Below are 19,046 nucleotides of genomic sequence, written 5' to 3' on the forward strand. Positions count from 1 at the left end.
CTAGGGGTCGCCGACCCCGCGCCGCAGCGCGCCGCCCACGCCCCCAGCCCGCGTCGCCGTGGTCGGTCAGTCGGTCCGTCTGGCGCCGCGCGGGATGACTTTTGGTTGTCCTGCCTCGCGCCTCATGTCCCGCAGCCCGCCTGCGCGCCGCCCGCTGGCGCCAGGCGCCAGGCGCGCCAGGGCAGAGTGCGCACGCGTGAGACACTCCCCTTCCCCTTTTCCCCCGTTTCGCCCTTTGTGTTGTCCCTTAGTTTGCAACTTGGTCGCTCAAATCGTTCGGATTGTATTAGCACCCAGAAACTTGGCTTTCCTATTGCTTGCCTATTTGTCGCCGCCGCCGCGGCACGAGCCCTGAGCGACAAACCAGAGTCTGGCCAGCCAGGCCCAGTCACCCCAGTCACCCACCCAGCCTCACCCACCCCACATCAGGCCGATAACCTAACTACCTACCCCAAAGTAAAGTCAATCATCCATCCTTCCCTCCACATTACAACTACTACTACGACCACTACAATGGCCTGTCTCGCATTCGTCCGCAAAGTAAGCAACAATAAACAACAACGCCACCTGACCCACACCCACACTCACACTTTCAGACTTGGGCAAAGACGCTCGCCAAAGGTGGTACGTACAGCTGCTCTCACCGTCCAAGCAGCTCACAGGCACCCAGGCCACGATGGGACAGTCCTCGGATCGGTGAGTGGAGCATTCCTCGAGCTGCTGCTGCTTCCCAGCCACTAACCAGACACCCAGCTCGTGGTCAACTCTGCTCGCCCAGGATACGTCCACACGACGCTAAAGGTTGGACACCAGCACCTCAACAACCATAACGTGGGTATGCGAGTGACGTCAGAGCGCTGACAAGGAAGACGGTGCACGGAGGCGTGCTGCTCTCGGTGAGTCGGGGGTGCCAGGCAGGCGAGCGAGCATGGGGGCAGCAAGGCGGGTCGGGGGAGTCGTCCAACTCTGAGCGCAGCGAGCGGGAGGAGGAAGGCGAGGAAGAAGGCCAAGGGCCAACAAACGGAGCACGCTCTAACATCCCAGCTCACCGACACTGTCACTTCCCTCGCGCTCCAGTCCCGCGGCATCGTGCCCCCGACCGGCGCGTCGGTCAACATCTCATGCGAGTTTGTCCGCCCGGGAGGACGGGATGGAGACGAGCTGATCGGCATCGGCGAGGTGGTGCAGCTTGGTGAGTAGCCCTTCCTTCCCCCGCTCACGCCCAGGCCGCACCCTCGCCTACACCCGCGTCAACTTCCACTCGCCAGACGGCAAGCTCGTCGCCTTTGGCAACCACACCAAGCACATGGGCGCCAACAAGCCCACCGTCAACTTCAGCGAGGATGGCGAGACCGAGATCCCGCTCGTCGAGAAGCACCACAAGAAGGCGTAGCGGGTCGGAGCGGGTGCCGCGTCGCCCGGCCGGGGTTCGGTGTTGGCGGCGCGCACGGTGCGATTGGCCGTGGCGCAGGGCGAGGGAGCATGGTAGAGCACGGAGCGCGGTTGTAGAGATGCTCTGGCATCGGTAGAGCAGGCAGGCATGGAGGTGTCGTCGTGCTGGCTGGAGCGAAGCCACACAGATCAAGTCGGGTTGTGGCAGAGCTGGGTATCTGGAATACACCGCGGGTCGCGACGTATTACGTGCCTCGCGATTCGGTCGTATTCAACACCTGCATACAACAACAACAGCGCCAAGCGCCAAGCCTTTTGACAACACCTCCACCTTGGCAGCATGCACACATGCACAAGACCCAAGACGAGCACCCGCGCCCGCTCACGTGCAGCAGCCTCGGCGTGGCAGCTCGGAGCCGGCGCATGGCCGCGGCGCCGGAGCTGGCCGACGCCGCAGCCGGCAAGTAGCCGAAGCGGGTGTTGGCCGCGGGACTGGTCCGTTTGTTGGCGAGGCCTGTCGCCATCGCCAGGTCCACCGCCGCCGCCGCCATGGGCGCGGGGCTTGGCGCGCAAAGCTTTTCTCACCTGTCTCAACTGCCCAGTGTCTCTCAACTCGACCCGACTCATGACGAGAATATCAAGATGAGCGCTGCTACCCCCGCCGCTGTGCCGGCCACCCCGACGACGCCGACTAGCCCAACGACCCCGCCCGCGAAGGCCGCCGCGCCGGCCCCCCGCCCCCGCCCGTGGTGGCGCAAGGTCCTCTCGTTCCTGCTCGACCAGTGGCTCCTCATCGCCATGGGGCTCGTCATCCTCCTGGCCTACTTCTTCCCCTCGGTCGGCAAGCGCGGCGGGCACATCGCTGCGCAGTGGACGGTCACCTGGGGCGCCGTGGTCGTCATCTTCCTCGTCTCCGGGCTAGCGCTGCCGTTCGACAAGCTGCTGTATCACGCCAAAAACCTGCGCCTGCACCTCATCGTGCAGGTCATGTCGTTCTTGCTCACCTCTGCCGTCTTCTTCGGCGTGTGCGTCGCGGCGCACACGAACAGCAACATCTCGGCGCCGACGCTCGTCGGCCTCGTCGCGACCGGCTGCCTGCCCACGACGATTGCGAGCAACGTCGTCATGACGCGCGCCGCGGGCGGCGACGAGGCAGCCACCATGGTGTCCGTGACCATTGGCAACTTTCTCGGGCCGTTCATCACCCCGCTGCTCCTCACGAAGCTCTACCTCCCCGCCGTGCCGGCGTTCAAGCCGTACCTCCCCGCCGAGGCGACGCACCACCTCCCCCAGCTCTACCGCACCGTCATGAAGCAGATGGGCCTGACCGTGTTTGTGCCGCTTTTCGTCGGGCAGATCATCCGCTGGTTCTGGCCAAAGCAGACGAGCTGGGTGCTGCAGACGTTCAAGCTGGCCAAGGCGGGGTCACTGTGTCTCGTCGCTCTCGTGTGGTGAGTTGGAGCTGTTTTACCCAGCTGACGCCCAGGTCCACCTTCTGCACGGCGTTCGCCGCGGGCGCGCTCAAGACGATCAACACGCCGACCATCGTCTTCAACATCTTCATCAACATTGTCCTCTGCGTGTCCTTCACCGCGCTGTCGTTCTACCTCTGTCGCCCGCCTGCAGCGCTCACGCGGCTCTCGCCCTTCATCTTCAAGCAGATCAACAAGAAGGAGACCATCTCGATCCTGTTCTGCGCCCCGGCCAAGACGCAGGCGCTCGGCATCCCCCTCATCTCGGCCATGTACACGACCTCCACCGACATGACGCGCGCGCTCATCCAGGTCCCGATGATCCTGTACACGGTCGAGCAGATCCTCGTCGGGCAGGTACTGATTGCCATGTGCCAGCGCTGGCTGGCGCAGGACAAGGTGCCCGACGCCGAGGCGCCGACGCCCGACGACCGCACGATTGCGACGACCGAGTCGAAGGAGGCGGACTCTGACCCGGCGACAGAGTCCAAGGACGCCGACGCTGCATCGGTGAGAGGGAGCGCCGCCAGCGCCGCCGACGTACCGCCCCGCCACATCGCATAGATTTCATCTCGGCGCGTCATTGAGACGTTGTATGCATTTGCTGGTTACATGGTGCTTGCCCGCCCGCTGTAAATCCCAGGCGGGAGGGCCATTAAGCTCCCGCATCGAGTGTATCCTGCGCGCCGACTGCCGCCTTGGCGTTCCCGCTGCCGCCTCTGTTCCTTTTTCTCAGAGACGTGGCGCGGCTGTCGCTCAGTGACGACGAGGAACGGCACGCGGCAGCCGGTTGGGCAAGGAAGCAAGTGTAGAACAAATACAACGTAACAAGCATTGACGCGACCTTCTTGACATTCTTTCTCACTGCACTTTTTGACAAGGCGTTGAAAGAAAGATCGAGGTGAGTCGCCGGTTCAGTTCGCGCCAGGCCTGCCCAGGCCGTGCACTTTGTACCACTTGCAGATCACCTGTCGCGCCAATACTGACAGGTTTCAGGACTCGCACCCACCCACCCACCCCCAACTAGCCACCGCAGACACCGACTTCCCTGCACATTAGTTGCATCTTCTTGGCACAACTTCATCCACCCCCCGCGCACCATGGCACTCATCGGCCCAGCTGCGAGCCGCGCGCTCAGGCCAACACGGCGCGACGTGCTCCTCATCGTGCTGTCCCTCGCCTTTGCCCTCCTCTTCCTCACCCCCGGCCAGCACCCCAACGCCGTCGTGCCCCGCCCCTCGAGCAAGAGCGGGAGCCGGTTCGGCAAGTGGGGCGCGATCCTTGGCCCCGCTGGCGCCGGGCACACCGTCGCCCGCGAGCCGACGTTCGAGGAGACGGTGCAGCCCGCTGGCTTTGTCTCGTCGGACGGCGTAGACCACGACGACGGCGCCGAGTCGGACGAGTTTGCCGCCAGGTCGACCGTCCTGCTCGGGCACACGGCCGGCTGGACAATGTTCGAGCGCATCTACATCTACAACGGGCAGATGGTCGTCGTGACGTGAGTCGGGGGTATGCCCGTTAGCTGACGCCCAGTGACAAGCGCGACGACTACCCAGCACTCCGCCTCATGACGTCTACGGGCCTGCCGTCGCTCGACGAGCCGGGCAACATCGAGGCCCGCGAGCCCATCGGCAACGAAATCATCTTCATGACCCCCGCCGAGGCCCACGAGCTGTGGGGCAACAACGTCGAGCGCATGCGCGGCATGACGTGGCTGTGGAACGATGGGCAGTGTGAGTGCGGCGGCGCGGTGGGCGGTGGCGTGCGGCCAAGTTGTGCCCGCTGACGCTCTAGTCCTCGACCACTACTACCACTTCGCGGCCGAGATCCTCCTGGCGTCGTGGCGCGTCCACGCCGCGCAGGACATGGCACAGAACATTGACGAGCACGGCCACAGCGCCACGTTCACGCCGCCCGACCGCATCTGGTTCCTGCACCAGAACGTTAGGGAATGGTGCGTGCAGAGCCGCAGGTAGCAGAGCTGATGCCAGGCGCGACCGCCACAAGTTCAACGCCATCCTCATGTACGCCCTGTTTCCCAACATCGCCCTCCTCTACCCCGAGGACTGGGACGACATCAAGGCGTCGACCAAGACCGAGTCGCGCAAGAAGGCTTACGTCCTCGACCGTGCCATCCTCGCCGACCGCTCGGCTGCGTTCCGCGGAGAGTTCACCGGCCCCACACAGCGCACGTACGCCGGTGCCGTGGCGTTTGGCAAGGCGTCGCGCTGGTTCTGGGAGCCTGCACGTCGCCAGATCCTCCGCTGGTCGGGCCTCGACGAGGACATTATTAACCGCAACCTCGAGGGCTTTGGCGCCGTCAACCCCGACATCTGGGAGAAGTACTCGTCGGCGCCGGGCAGCACCGACCCCAAGGCACTGGCCCCCGCCGGCAACTACAAGCCGCTCGTGACGTACATCTCTCGCCAGGGCGGCCGACGCTCGTTGACAAAGGAGTCGCACGAGGACCTGCTCAAGGCGATCAAGGAGAGGCAGAAGACTGTCGACTTTGACTTCCTCGAGGTCGACGCCGAGAAGTATTCCAAGGAGGAGCAGTTTGCCATTGCCGGCCGCACGACCATCATGCTCGGCGTGCACGGCAACGGTCTCACGCACCTGCTGTGGATGCCGCCGACGCCGCGCTCGGCCGTCATCGAGATGTTCTGCAAGGGAGGCTTCGCCCACGACTACATGTGGACTGCGACGCACCTCGGTATCCGCCACTACGCCATCCAGCACGACGAGGCCCACACGTCGCCCAACCAGCCCAAGGTCGACTACCCCGAGGACTTCCAGAGCGAGCGTATTACCGTCGTGGGCAAGGTCGTCGCCGATGTCATTGAGCGCCGCCTCGCGGGCAAGACGTAGGGAGGGAGACGGGGGTGGCGTGGGCCGGGACTAGGCCATACTGGGTCACTAGATGGGGTCGAGGACTCTGATAATCGTCTGTCATTTCTATGCATGCGTGGTTTTAAGCGCCGAGGGGGCCGAGTAGATGGCCACAGTCTCATGTGCAAGTCACATCTCTACGTATTACAAGTATCTACCGCGTCGTCTCAGCGCGCCGCCTTTGCCTCGCCCAGCACCGCTCTCCTCTCGGCGAGGTCAGCGCCGCCGAGCGCAAGCAGCTGCTCGGTGGCCAGCGCGTCGAGCTTGCGCACCTGGGCGTCGGACGAGCGCTCGGCCTCGGGGAGCGACGTCTCGCCGTCGCGGTACTTTGGGTCGAGGAGGCGGCGGGCGGCGAGCTTGACGCCCCACCACGCGCGGCCGCGGTGGCCCTCGGCCGCGCCGGCGCCCGGCGTCTCCATCTCGACCCCGCGCAGGAAGTACTTGAGCGCGAGGGGGTAGTCGCTGGGTGTGTGAGCGGGCGCTGGCTACCTCCTCCCTCTTCCCTCTCCCCTCCCTCCCTCCCTCCCTCCCTCCCTCCCTCCCTCCCTCCCTCCCTCCCTCCCCCCAACAGGCGACTTACCCTAGCGTGTACGCCGTCTCGCCGGCGCGCACGACCGCCTGCGAGTCCCACGTCTGCAGCAGCTGCAAGTGCCCCAGCGCGGCCAGGCTCTGCGCGTACGCGCCCTCGTTGGCGTACGTCTCGGCCAGGAGCGACCAGCCGGCCGGGTCGGCGTAAAACGTGTCGAGGTAGGCCAGCAGGCGCTGGATCGTCTCGGCCGGCGTCGCGCTCAGCGCGATGACGCGCTGGTGTGCCGACTGCGCGCTCAGCACCACTCCGTCAAGCCGGTACCCACCACATTCGTGCCGTCGCTCTTCAGCAGCGCAGCGTACACCTTTTGCGCGCGCTCGACGTCGCCCGTCGCCTCGAGCCGCAGCCCGAGGAGCAGGTCGACGCGCGGGCTCGCGCGGAACTTGGCCTCGAGCGCATTGATCTGCTCGGTCGCGAGCTTGATCCGGCCCAGGTCGAGCGCCGCGATCGCGAGCTGCTCGCGGACGGCCCACTCTGGGATTCGTTAGGGGGGATAGCGGCGGGCCGGACTCACCAGTGTCGCCTAGCCCGCCGGCCCGGAGCACGCCCGGCGCGAGCCGCACCACCGCCTCCGAGTTGCGCGCGCCGAGCGTCCGCCAGCGCGCGAGCTGGTCGATGTCGGCCTGGGACATGGTTGTGCTTGTGGTCGTGGAGGTGGGTGGAGGCCGACGCTTGTGGTGGACATCGAGAGCGACGACTGCGACGACGGTGACGCGTGGGGGCCCACGTGGATTTGCTTCCGCCGGGCGTCGAGCAGAGGCAGGCTTGAGACTGGTATCGACGTACGGTGCAAGCTACCACAGCTACCACAGCTACCACAGCCCCCCTGGCCCTCACGCACAAAGACATGCATACATGCACTATGCACAGACGTGTGCACATCGTAACTGGCATTGCATGCATTGTACAAAGTGACAGTGCAAGGGCATGTGCACCATACATCGCTCCCACCCATGCCCTCGGCATTACGGGATTATTTTAAAGCGCCGCTGGGTGCTTTCCGGGTCAACGAGCCCTTGGTGGGTTGTCTGTTTGGCGCCCCCACTCTGGGCCACTTTGGACGTTTCTAACTGCCACTCTTGTATTCCATTTTCAAACCACTTCCACATCTCAATCCACCATCACACCCGTCCCCACCCCCGTCCAGTGACTCTACACCCCCCCGCGGCACTGGAAACAGCGACTCGACACCCCCAGCGCGCGCACCCCGAAATCAGCGCAGCAACACGACCCCGGTGGCCATAGGTGGTCACTCGCCTGACCACCCTCCACCAGCTTCCATGTCCACACCTGCCGCGCCAAAACCCGCGCCGGGGCGGCCGCGCAAGGCGTCCACGGCCACGGCGCCGGGCGGCACGCCGACGGCCGAGAGCTCGACGCCCGGCGCGTCGGCCCACCATGGCCCGCCGACGGCCGCGCCCACCGCCGCCACCGGCATCACGACGACCGGGCCCAGCACGCTCGCAGAGTGCGAGGCGCTCGCCGCCCAGCTGTCCGACACCAACACGCCGATGCGCCGCCGCATGGAGATTGCCAGCGAGCTGCGCGACTCGGCAGAGAGCAACCGCGACTACGTGTTCTATGACAAGTACCTCGGCGTCTTCATCCCCGCGCTCGTCGCCATCCTCGGCGAGGAGAAGAACATTGTGTTTGTAAAGGACAACTCGGAGCAGCGCTTCCGCCACACGCTCCTCGCGTATCTCCAGCGCCTGCCCCACTCGGAGCCCTTCCGCCAGTACGAGACCAAGGTCATGGAGCTCATGGTCAAGCTGTTGAAGGTTGAGAACGAGGACAACGCGCTGCTGTGTATCAAGATCATGATCGACGGCTTCAGGAGCCACAAGGACCAGGCCGAGCCGTTTGTCGAGCCGTTCCTCGAGCTCGTCAAGCAGATGTACGCCAACCTCAAGGGCGTGGTCGAGAAGGAGTTTGGCAAGCCGCCGGGAGTGAGTGCGATACGAGGGGCGTGGATGCTGACCTTTAGGCTCCTGCTGCTACCGACGCCGCTGCGACACCCGCGACGCCCGTCCAGCCGTCGTCGTCCAACCACACGCACCTCTCGCACGCGCTGCACTCGCCAAAGGTGCTCACCGAGTGCCCCATTGCCGTCGTCCTCATCTTCCAGACGTACAAGTCGGTCATGGGCCCTGCCATGCTCGACTTCTACCCCTTAGTGATGGAGAGCATTAAGATCCAGCCAGAACCCCAGCGCGTCGCCCACCAGGAGGCCAAGGAGCGCGGCGACATCTTCGTCGGCGTCGCTAGTGGCATCACCAACCGCGAGATGTACACCGAGCTCATCAAGACCCAGGTCAAGACCATGGCCTTCTTGGCTTACGTCCTCCGTGGTTCCCAGGCGAATGTCAAGGACTACCTCGAGGTGTTCCCCGAGGCGTGCATCCGCCTCCTGCGCGACTGCCCCCCTGAGGACGTCAGCACCCGCAAGGAGCTCCTCGTTGCCACCCGCCACATCCTTACTGCAGACTCGCGCTCGTCGTTCATCCCCTACATCGACACGCTGCTCGAGGAGCGTGTGCTTGTCGGCACAGGTGTCTCCAGTCGCGAGGCGCTCCGCCCGCTCGCGTCGTCGGTCGTCGCTGATCTCATTCACCACGTCCGCAACGAGCTCCCCATCGCCCAGCTCAGCCGCGTCGTTTATGTCTTCTCGTGCAACCTCAACGACTCGACATTCTCCAGCTCCATCCAGACCATGTGTGCCAAGCTCCTCAACACAATAGTCGAGTCGATTGCCAGCAAGGGCGACGCTGAGCAGTCGGCCCGCTTGATGAAGAGCATGTTCATCACGTCGCTGGAAAAGCTCCAGGCCATGACCGAGGCCTACGACAAGCTCAAGGCCCTGTCCGACCGCGATAAGGGCAAGGGCAAGGCTAAGGACGACGCGGCGTCGGCCCCGGCGTCAACCTCGGGACAGGACGTCACCATGGCTGACGAGACGGATGCCAACGCCGACGCCAACGCCGAGCGCCTGGCCCACGGCTGGCGCGAGATCGAACAGGCCATGCCGGTGAACCAGGTGGCCTACGCCAACGAATCCCTCGAGACATTCTGCCGCGAGGCCCGCTACCTGTTCAAGACGCTGCTCCACACGTTCCGCACCTTGCTCAACTACACGAAGAATGGCGACAACCCTATCCCGCCTCCAGACGGAGAACTCCTCGCAAAGTTCTTCGAGTACAGCCTCCGCTGCATTGCCATCTTTGACAACAACCGCGATCCCCGCGAGCCAAAGGAGGCAATCGAGCTGCTTTCGCAGATCCTTCTGCTCTTGGATCAGCACTCGTTCCGTGAGGTCTGGACGACCCACATGGACTTCTTCGTCGAGAATGCCCTGCAGAACCCCCACGTCTTCTCGGTGCTCCAGATCCTCATCACCCACGACTCGGTCTCGCACCAGCTGGTTGCCATCACACTCAAGCACCTCATGAACCACCTTGACGATGTTGGAAGCTACACGCCAAAACACGCGTCGCTCACCCTCCGCCTGTTCAAGATCTCGTTCCTCGCGATCAACACGTACATCTCGACCAACGAGATTGTCCTCGTCCCGCACCTCCAGAAGCTCATCATGCGGTCGTTTGCCCTGGCACCCAAGGCTCAGGACCCCACGGTCTACTACCAGATCTTGAGAGCTCTGTTCCGTTCCATCGGTGGTGGCCGCTTCGATGCTCTCTACAAGGAGGTGCTCCCGATTCTGCAGGAGATGCTCGACAACCTGTCCTACCTGCTTCAGCACGCGACCGACCCCGTCCAGCGTGACCTCTTTGTCGAGCTCACCCTCACCGTGCCGGTTCGCTTGACCAACCTGCTGCCCCACCTGAGCTACCTCATGAAGCCCCTGGTGCACGCCCTGCAGGCTGGCTCTGAGCTCATCAGCCAGGGTCTGCGTACCCTCGAGCTCTGTATCGACAACCTCACGGCGGATTTCCTCGACCCTACCATGACTCCCGTCTTCCGCGAGCTCATGGGCGCGCTGCACAAGCTGCTCCGGCCTGTCCCCGCCAACCGCCAGCACTCGCACGCGGCTGTCAAGATTCTCGGCAAGCTGGGCGGCCGCAACCGTCGCTTCAACGACGTCGAGAACTTACTGGAGTACAAGCCGACCCCCGGCGACATCACTGCGCCGATCTCGTTCGAGGGCAAGCGGTCACGCTTTGAGCTCGACCCCCTGGTCGCGGCGGCCGACGAGGCCATCAAGCAGAAGCTTGACGTGTGCCAGGACGACGGCTTGGAGGTCCTCATGTTCTCAGCATTGGAGGTGCTCCACGAGGAGCGAAAGGACACGGAAGCCACCCCCGTCTTCCAGGCCACCATCGCGGCCCTCTTCCGCGCCACGCAGGGATCGGGACCAACAGCCGAAAAGGCGCTTGAGTTTGTGCGCTCGTTCTGCAAGCGCATCTTCCTCATGGAGTTGAAGCGCACCGACGAGGTGCAGGACAAGTCGCTGCCTGACCTCACCAACAGACACAGACCATTCCCCCTCACTTTGGCCCTCACCGACGCCATTGTCAACACCCACGCCGAGTCCACCGGCAAGGAGCGTGACCAGATCGCCAATGTCCTCGGCAACATCATCTCCGACTTCAAGAGTCTGGCACAGAACCCCGAGTTTACTGGCAAGGAGACGTCGAGAAACATTGACAGATTTGTCTTGTCCTTTGTCAGAAGATTCACCGGCTTGTGCCAGGACGAGGACTGGAACCGCAAGATGGCTGGCGTGACCGCCATGAACGTTTTCGTGCGCGAGGCGGAGCTCAACCGCAAGTACATTATCGAGCTCGAGCTTGAGTTCGTACGCGTCCTCATGTTCGCCCTGCGGGATGCTCCTCGCGACCCACCCACGTCGGTCAAGCAGATCACCGACCTCATTCAGCACCTCATCCGGACGTGCCAATCGCAGGAGGACGGGCGGGGTCACAGATTAAGCCGCTTGACCGAGATCCTTGTTCGCGAGCTCAACAGCCAGAGCAAGCTGGCGCGTGAGGCTGCGCAGTCGTGCATCAAGCTCCTCGCCGAGGTCATCGACCAACCCATCTCGACCGTCATCGGCCCGACCACACGCCAGGTGCTGCTCGATGCCAGCGCCGGACCCATCTTCTCCAAGCCTCTCCGTGCGCTCTCCTCGTTCGCCATGCAGGTTGGCAACATTGACTGCGTGACCTACCTCCTTGACCTCCGACCCTCGGTGCCCGAGATCAACGACGAGTTTGTCCGCTTGGTCCAGGAAGTGCTCGCCCTCGCCGACGTCGATGATGCTAGCCTCATCCCCAACAAGCGAGGCGACGCACCGTCGCACAAGCAAAACTTCTGGCTCAAGGCCCTCCGCATTGCATGCCTGAGAATGCTGCGTTCGACCATGAACTGCCAAGAGTTTTACGAGCGCCCCAACCTGGCGCCCATCCGCCAGCGCATCATCACCGTCTACTTCAAGCACGTCTACTCGACGTCGCCCGAGATTGTGGACGTTGCTCACGAGGGTCTCCGTGACGTGATCCAGCAGCAGAACAAGCTGCCCAAGGAGGTTCTGCAGTCTGGCCTCCGGCCCATCCTTGTCAACCTTGCCGATGCCAAGCGCCTCAGCGTCCCAGGCCTCGAGGGTCTCGCTCGCTTCCTCGAGCTCTTGACCAACTACTTCAAGGTCGAGATTGGTGTCAAGCTGCTCGACCACTTTGACACCCTTGCGGACGCCCAGATGCTCCAGAAGGCTGCTGCTGGGCCTCTGGAGGACAACCCAGACATCTCGCGAATGACGCGCCTGGTCAACATCTTCAGGCTGCTGCCCGCCACGGCCGTTCAGTACCTCAAGCAGCTTACGACTCAGGTCGTCGAAGTCGAGTCTCAGCTTCACCAGTCTGCCCCTGGTCCCTTCACGGAGAACATTGCCAAGTATCTTGACAGATACCACTCGGAGGGTGCACAGAACCTACTTGACAACATCAAGAACCCCCGCGTGGTGTGGACATACCGCAACATCATCTCGTCGGGCAAGGCGCCTCAGCTCGTTAACGAGCTCTCTGAGCGTGCGGAGGCCATCTGCACCCTGGCCTTCGCCAACCCCGAGCAGTTTGACCTCGTCGTCCCGGGCCTGCACATCATTCGCGAGCTGTCGCGGACTTCACCCGGCTGGTTGTCAGAGCGCGAGCCTGTTCTCGAGGCTGTGGTCGGCGTCTGGCGCTCGATCGTCCTCCGCTCTCGCGACCCCAAGAGCGACATGTCCAACGTCAACTACCAGACCATCCCCGTGCTCATCCTCGAAATGTTCATGAGCACGCTGGAGCACCAGCAGCACATCGCCCTCCTCTTCCACGTCGTCGAGGCGTACGAAATTCGCAGCTCATTCGACCGTTCCTACGTGGCCTTCTTCCTGTACCAGAGAGTCGCGCTCCAGGAGTCGGTCGAGTACCGCCGCGAGGTCATCGAGTACTTCATGAACCTCTACGAGGAGGAGACTGTGGTCACCTGGGCGTTCAAGACCAACGCCCTGCGTCTTGTCGTCAACCCCACACTCCGCGTCTACTTTGCCGACCCGACCAACGATGGCTCGTTGATCACTGCTCCTTTGGTCACCAAGATGGCCGAGAAGATGTGGAGGCCCCTGTCGACAACCCCAGTCGCCAAGTCGCGCGAGGACACGCTCCTCATCGAGATCTTTGCCCTGACCACCCTCATGGTCAAGCACGCCGGACCCAAGGTCAGCGACATGCGCAAAGAGGTCTTCAAGCTCGCCTGGATGGGTATCAACCTCCTGGAACCCACTGTCAAGCTCATGGCATATGTGCTTACAGCCAACTTTATGGAGACATACGAGACGCCGGTCAAGTTTGTCCGTCTCACCTGGACTGGCCTCCTGCGCCTCAAGGAGAACGAGTCCAAGGCGCTCTTCCGCCAGGCTATCGACACCCTTGCCTCTTGCCTCTCCGTTCGGGACCCGCCGACCAACGGTGGCATTCCAGACTGGGCACAGAAGGTCAAGACCGTCTTGGTCGAGGAGGGTCACGCGACGAGCACCCTCGTCGTCGTCTGCGAACTCTTGGTCAACCACCCCGACCTCTTCTACGACTACCGCGAGCTCTACGTCCCGCACATCGCCATGTCGCTTCAGAAGCTCGGCTTTGTCCAGGCCGCGACCGCTGAGATGAAGAAGCTCACAGTCGATGTCATCGAGCTCATCTTCAGATGGGAGCGCAAGCGCATGGCTTTGCGCGACGAAGCCGGTCGCGACGACTCGACCGAGGCCATGGACGTGGACGAGAAGGACGGCGCGGCGCCCTCGCCTGCCAAGCGCCAGCGCATCGACCGCGCTGGAACTGCCGTCTCCACGACTAGCGGTGGCGGCTGGGTCACCCCCTCCTCCACCCGCGAGCTCATCACCGCTCACCTCCTCCGCATTGTCGCGTCTTCGTCCGAGCCCGTGACCCGCGGAGGCCTGAGCAAGCGTGCCCTCGACCTCTTCAAGGAGATCCTCGGCCCCAAGGGCCTGCCCAACGTCTCTGTCAAGCTCGGCTTCTTTAACAGAACGATGTCGCAGGACATTTCAGAGCAGACGATTGGCACCGTGGCTAACTCGACCGAGGTCATTGCTGCCGTTGCCGAGGTCCGCGACCAGGCTTGGATCCGCGGCAAGCTCGAGGTGTTCCGCAAGCTCCTCGAGAAAGTCTGGGTGTTTGACGACACGTCGTTGCACGAGGTTGTCCGCCCCCTCACCGAGCGCATGTTCGCCGAGCTCCCCGAGGAGGAGGTTGCCGAGAGCGACGATGACGCCCAGAAGCTGCTCAAGTTTGTGTCTACGACGGTCAACAACGGCCTCCAGGCCAGCCTGCGCTCACACAACGAGCTCCCCGGTACCATCTTCCTTCTCAAGTGCTGGCTCAAGGTCCAGCCGACGCAGCTTCACAACGAGGCTCTGGCTTCCGGCCTCCTTCGTGTTCTCAGCAACCTTGTCAAGGTACACACCAGCGCCAACGGTCCCGACCCGTCGTACCGCCTGATCATCTCCATCCTCGACATGCTCCGTGACCGTGTCGCGGACCTCAAGGAGCACCGTCGCTACCTCGTCAACATCCTTGGCGCATTGATCGACAAGTCGACCAACCTCACCCTCTGCCGCTACCTGCTCGACCTTGTCCGCCAGTGGGTCGTCAAAGAGGTGGATGGCCCGATCGTTATCAAGGACAAGGCCCTTCTGCTCTTGCGCATGATGGTGTTCGAGGGACGTGACAATGCCCTGTTCAAGGACTACCTCGACCTCATCTACGAGGTGTACGAGCTTGAGTCGCTCAGTGGCACAGACATCACGCACCGCCTTGAGCCCGCGTTCCTCCTTGGCACACGCTCCAAGGACCCCGCTCAGCGTGCCAAGTTCCTCGACAAGCTCGAAGCGACCCTCCCTCGCGCTCTCGACGCTCGTCTCGAGTACCTGTACTCGCTTCAGAACTGGGAGACGCTGGCGAACAGCTACTGGATCCCCCAGATGCTCAGCCTCCTCCTGGGTGCTGCTGATCTCCGTGGCGAGGTGTTCCGTGCAGCTCTTCCCGTGATTGCGGACGAGGACCCTCTCGCCCAGTCAAACTGGCGTCTGGGCAACCTGATCCAGTACGTTCGCAACCTTGTGCACGTCGACCCCACGCTGGCCCACCGCCTCTGGGTTGTCATCTTCCCCAAGCTCTGGGCCTCCTTCACCCGCGCCCAGCAGACGTCCTTCACTCCCTACATCTCAAAGCTGCTCTGCAAGGAGTTCCACCACAAGCAGGTCGAGCTCAAGCCCAATGTCATTCAGACTCAGCTCGAGGGCATTGCGTACTGCAAGCCACCTGTCACGGTCCCACCTCTCCTCATCAAGTACCTCGCCAAGACGTACAACGCCTGGTATGCCGGCTTTGAGATTCTCAACACGCTGTCGGACACCTACCGCGGAACCGAGAACCTTCGCGAGAGCTGCGCTGGCGCTCTGGGTGAGCTCTACGCCGAGCTCGGCGAGGAGGACATGTTCTACGGCAGCGCCCGTTGTCGTTACGTTTACCCCGAGACCACGGCCGCCCTCACCCTCGAACAGAACGGCAAGTGGCCCCAGGCCATGGAGATGTACGAGCAGACCATGGTCAAGGCTCGCCACGCTACTCTCCCCTTCACCGAAGACGAGTTCTGCCTGTGGGAGGACCACTGGATTCTCGCCGCTCAAAAGCTCCAGAACTGGGAGTCTCTCACTGAGCTCGCGCGAGCCGACCAGAACCCCGACCTTCTGCTCGAGTGCGCCTGGCGCCTGTCCGACTGGGGCTCGCCAGACCGTGAGATGATCGAGAACAATCTCAAGCTTGTCGCTGGTGTGCCGACCCCTCGTCGCAAGATTTTCGAGGCGTTCACGGCTCTCATAAAGGCCCATGGCTCGCGCGAGCCGCCAAACGACTTCCTTCGCATCGTCGACGACGCTCAGCAGGTGGCCATTCGCAAGTGGACCACGCTGCCAACGTCGATCACTGGCGCCCACCTCCCGCTCCTGCAGCTCTTCCAGCAGGTCGTCGAGCTTGGCGAGGCCGCCCAGGTGTTCGACAGCTTGCAGATGACCACTGCCCAGACCCTCGAGGCGCGGGTTAACAACGAGCTCAAGGGTATTTTCCAGACCTGGCGCGACCGTCTGCCCAACTTCTGGGACGACATCAGCGTGTGGTCGGACTTACTTGCTTGGCGCCAGCACGTCTTCCAGGCGGTCACCAGAGTGTACATGCCGATGATCCAGCCGACCGAGACAGCCACCCACGGCTACAGAGGCTACCACGAGACGGCCTGGATGATCAACCGCTTCGGCGAGGTCGCCCGCCGCCACGGCCTCCTCGACGTCTGCAGCACTGCCCTCAACAAGATCTACATGTTACCCAACATTGAGATCTCCGAGGCCTTCCTCAAGCTCCGCGAGCAGGCGCTCTGCTACTTCCAGAAGCCGGAAAAGTTTAACGAGGGTCTGGACAACATCAGCACGACCAACCTCATGTACTTTGCCCAGCCGCAGAAGGCCGAGTTCCTCACGCTCAAGGGCATGTTCATCTCGCGCCTTGGCCAGGACTCGGACGCCAACGACGAGTTTGCCCACGCCGTTCAGATGGACTACAACCTGCCCAAGGCATGGGCAGAGTGGGGCAAGTTCAACGAGAAGATGTACCGCCAGCAGCCCGAGGCGCCGCCGCCTGGCAGCAAGCCCGAGCCTGGCCCGGGCGAGAAGAGAATGACGGACGCCGAGTGGGCCGAGTCTTGGGCCCAGGACCGTGCTCTCCGCGCGTCGAGTGCAGTCTCGTGCTACCTTCAGGCTGCGGGCTTGTACGCCAACCACAAGTCGCGTGCGCTTCTCCTCCGTGTTCTGTGGCTCCTCGGCCTCGACGACAACAGGAACACCATTGCCAAGGCGTTCGAAGCGTACAAGGGCGACCTCGTCATCTGGTACTGGATCACCCTCATCCCCCAGCTGCTGCTCTCGCTCTCGCACCGTGAGGCACAGATTGCCCGCCACATCCTCATGCACATCGCAAAGGCCTTCCCTCAGGCTCTCTTCTACAGCCTGCGTGTGACCAAGGAGGACTTTAGCAACGTCAAGAAGAGCCAGGTGGCTGCTCAGCTCAAGATTGCCCAGGCTCGCAAGCTCGCCGAGGCCAAGGCTGCCGCTGAAAAGGCGGGTGCCGCGGGCGCGTCTGGCTCGACTCCGGCCGCCACCGAGGGCACTACCCCTGGCGCCGAGGTCAAGCCCGAGACCAAGGAGGGCGTCAAGGACGAAGCAGCGGCGTCGACCCCTGCCGGTGCTGCCGCCCCGTCGACCCCCGCGTCTGGTGGTGCTTCCACCCCTGCCGCCGCCGCCGCTCCTGCCGCCGGCACCCCTGCTGCCGGCACGCCCGGAGCTGCCGCCAACGGTAGCATGGCTCCGCCCCAGGGCCCAATCGCCCCCAACCGGCCTCCTCAGCCCCGCCAGCCTTGGGAGTTTGTCGACGAGATCATCAACCACCTCAAGACTGGCGTTCCCCTGCTCGCCTTGTCGATGGAGAAGATGGTCGACCAGATCGGCTACAGAGCCAAGCCGACGTCCGAGGAGGACATTTACCGCTTCTTCTCGGCGCTGCTCAACGACGCCATGCAGCAGTGGAGCACGCGCGGTGCCTTCTTAAGCGAGGAACAGGAGTTAGGCCCCAACACAAGAGACAACCTCCGCCGCTTCTCGCTCAACCTCCACAGCGACCTCCGCGCGGCCGTCGAGCGCGACTTTATCAACAACCAGCCCAAGATGCGCGAGTACATCAAGCGTCTCCAGTTCTGGCGCGACTTTTACGAGAAGGCGATCGACTCGCGTCCTCGTCACCAGCCGCTCGACTCGTCGGGCATCAACCTCACCGACTTCCACTACACAAAGTTTGAGGATGTCGAGGTCCCTGGCCAATATGTCCAGCACATTGACCAGGCCGACGAGCTCATCCGCATTGCTCGCTTCCACCCCCGTGCTGAGCTCTGCCGCGGCTTTGGCTTCTGCTTCAGACGCATCACGATGATCGGCCACAACGGCACTCCTTACACGTTCAACGTTCAGATGCCGGCTGCTCGCCACTGTCGCCGTGAGGAACGTCTTGTCCAGCTGTTCCGCATCATGAACAGTGTCCTCAAGAGACGCAAGGAGTCTCGCCGTCGCAACCTCCAGTTCCACCTCCCTACCGCCGTTGCTCTCGGCACACAGCTCCGCCTGATCCAGAACGACTCGTCGTACATTTCCCTGCAGGAGATTTACGACGACTACGCGTTTGCCCACGGCATGACGCACGAGGACACGATCCTCGCGTTCTGCGACCGCCAGCGCGAGCTCCACGACCCGTCCATCCCCCGCACCGACCCTCGCTGGGTGCAGCTCAAGATGGAGATTATCGAGGAGATCCAGGCCAAGATGCTCCCCGAGAACGTGCTCACAAACTACATGATCAAGAGCATGGCCGACTCGGAGAGCCTGTGGCTCATGCGCAAGCAGTTTGCCATGCAGACTGCGGCGTGTGCCTTCCTCACCTACGTCTGCTGCCTCAACAACCGTGCCCCGTCGCGCTTCCACATCAGCCGCCGGACGGGCCAAATGTACATGACGGAGATGCTGCCTTGTGAGTTCATTCCCACTGTCTCAGTGCTAACCCCAGCCTTCACCCAGGGCCAGCCCCTCTTCCACTCGCCCGAGGCGGTGCCGTTCCGCCTCACTCCCAACATGCAGCACTTCATCACTCGCGTCGGCGTCGAGGGCGTTGTCAGCGCATCGGCTACGGCCATTGCGCACTCGCTCACGCTGCCCGAGTTTGATCTCGCAAGCACTCTCCACCTGTTCATCCGCGACGAGATCCTCACGTGGCAGAACACGTACAACAAGGGCGGCGACCAGCGCAGCGATGTGCCCCTCACCGCCAACGTGTACAAGAACGTCGACCAGTTCATCAAGCGCGCAGAGCTTATGGGCCACATTGGCGAAGTCAAGGAAAAGGTGCCCGGTGGTCCCGTCATCAACCACGCCATGGTTACGCTCATCTCGCAAGCGACGGCGCCGGCTCTGCTGGCAGCCATGAGCGAGACGTTCATGGCGTGGTTCTAAAGCCCCACCATCATAATGTAGTCTTTCCTCATCAGTTGTAACGTTAGAAAATGCATCGTGGTTTCAAGTGCAGTGTCCGTTGTGAAGGTGTGCA

At 62.9% G+C, this 19,046-nt stretch overlaps 5 protein-coding genes across 5 annotated transcripts; 4 read left to right on the top strand and 1 right to left on the bottom strand.

Annotated features, from left to right (window-relative positions):
* Positions 1–513: 513 nt before the first annotated feature.
* Positions 514–1,393, top strand: Q8F55_004014 (uncharacterized protein; the record flags this gene model as incomplete). The annotated part of the gene is made up of 7 exons (XM_069352538.1): positions 514–540; positions 597–624; positions 671–696; positions 754–831; positions 870–896; positions 1,045–1,192; positions 1,227–1,393. 7 exons carry the CDS (start codon positions 514–516, stop codon positions 1,391–1,393), a joined length of 501 nt encoding a protein of 166 aa, XP_069209956.1.
* A 641-nt stretch (positions 1,394–2,034) lies between these two features.
* RCH1 (LRR receptor-like serine/threonine-protein kinase RGI2) lies at positions 2,035–3,428 on the top strand (the record flags this gene model as incomplete). Its single annotated transcript, XM_069352539.1, has 2 exons — positions 2,035–2,843; positions 2,879–3,428. 2 exons carry the CDS (start codon positions 2,035–2,037, stop codon positions 3,426–3,428), a joined length of 1,359 nt encoding a protein of 452 aa, XP_069209957.1.
* Positions 3,429–3,964: 536 nt separating this feature from the next.
* On the top strand, positions 3,965–5,732 carry Q8F55_004016 (uncharacterized protein; the record flags this gene model as incomplete). The annotated part of the gene is made up of 4 exons (XM_069352540.1): positions 3,965–4,362; positions 4,398–4,597; positions 4,659–4,818; positions 4,856–5,732. 4 exons carry the CDS (start codon positions 3,965–3,967, stop codon positions 5,730–5,732), a joined length of 1,635 nt encoding a protein of 544 aa, XP_069209958.1.
* Positions 5,733–5,920: 188 nt separating this feature from the next.
* oca3 (Inositol phosphatase SIW14) lies at positions 5,921–6,974 on the bottom strand (the record flags this gene model as incomplete). Its single annotated transcript, XM_069352541.1, has 4 exons — positions 5,921–6,215; positions 6,334–6,569; positions 6,608–6,816; positions 6,857–6,974. 4 exons carry the CDS (start codon positions 6,972–6,974, stop codon positions 5,921–5,923), a joined length of 858 nt encoding a protein of 285 aa, XP_069209959.1.
* Positions 6,975–7,622: 648 nt separating this feature from the next.
* Positions 7,623–18,952, top strand: TRA1 (transcription-associated protein 1; the record flags this gene model as incomplete). Its single annotated transcript, XM_069352542.1, has 3 exons — positions 7,623–8,288; positions 8,327–18,473; positions 18,510–18,952. The coding sequence occupies 3 exons, from the start codon at positions 7,623–7,625 to the stop codon at positions 18,950–18,952; spliced, it is 11,256 nt and encodes a 3,751-aa protein (XP_069209960.1).
* Positions 18,953–19,046: the final 94 nt, after the last annotated feature.

This window comes from Vanrija albida, assembly GCF_041260175.1.
Source record: "Vanrija albida strain AlHP1 chromosome Unknown contig_3, whole genome shotgun sequence".
Lineage (NCBI taxonomy): Eukaryota > Fungi > Basidiomycota > Tremellomycetes > Trichosporonales > Trichosporonaceae > Vanrija > Vanrija albida.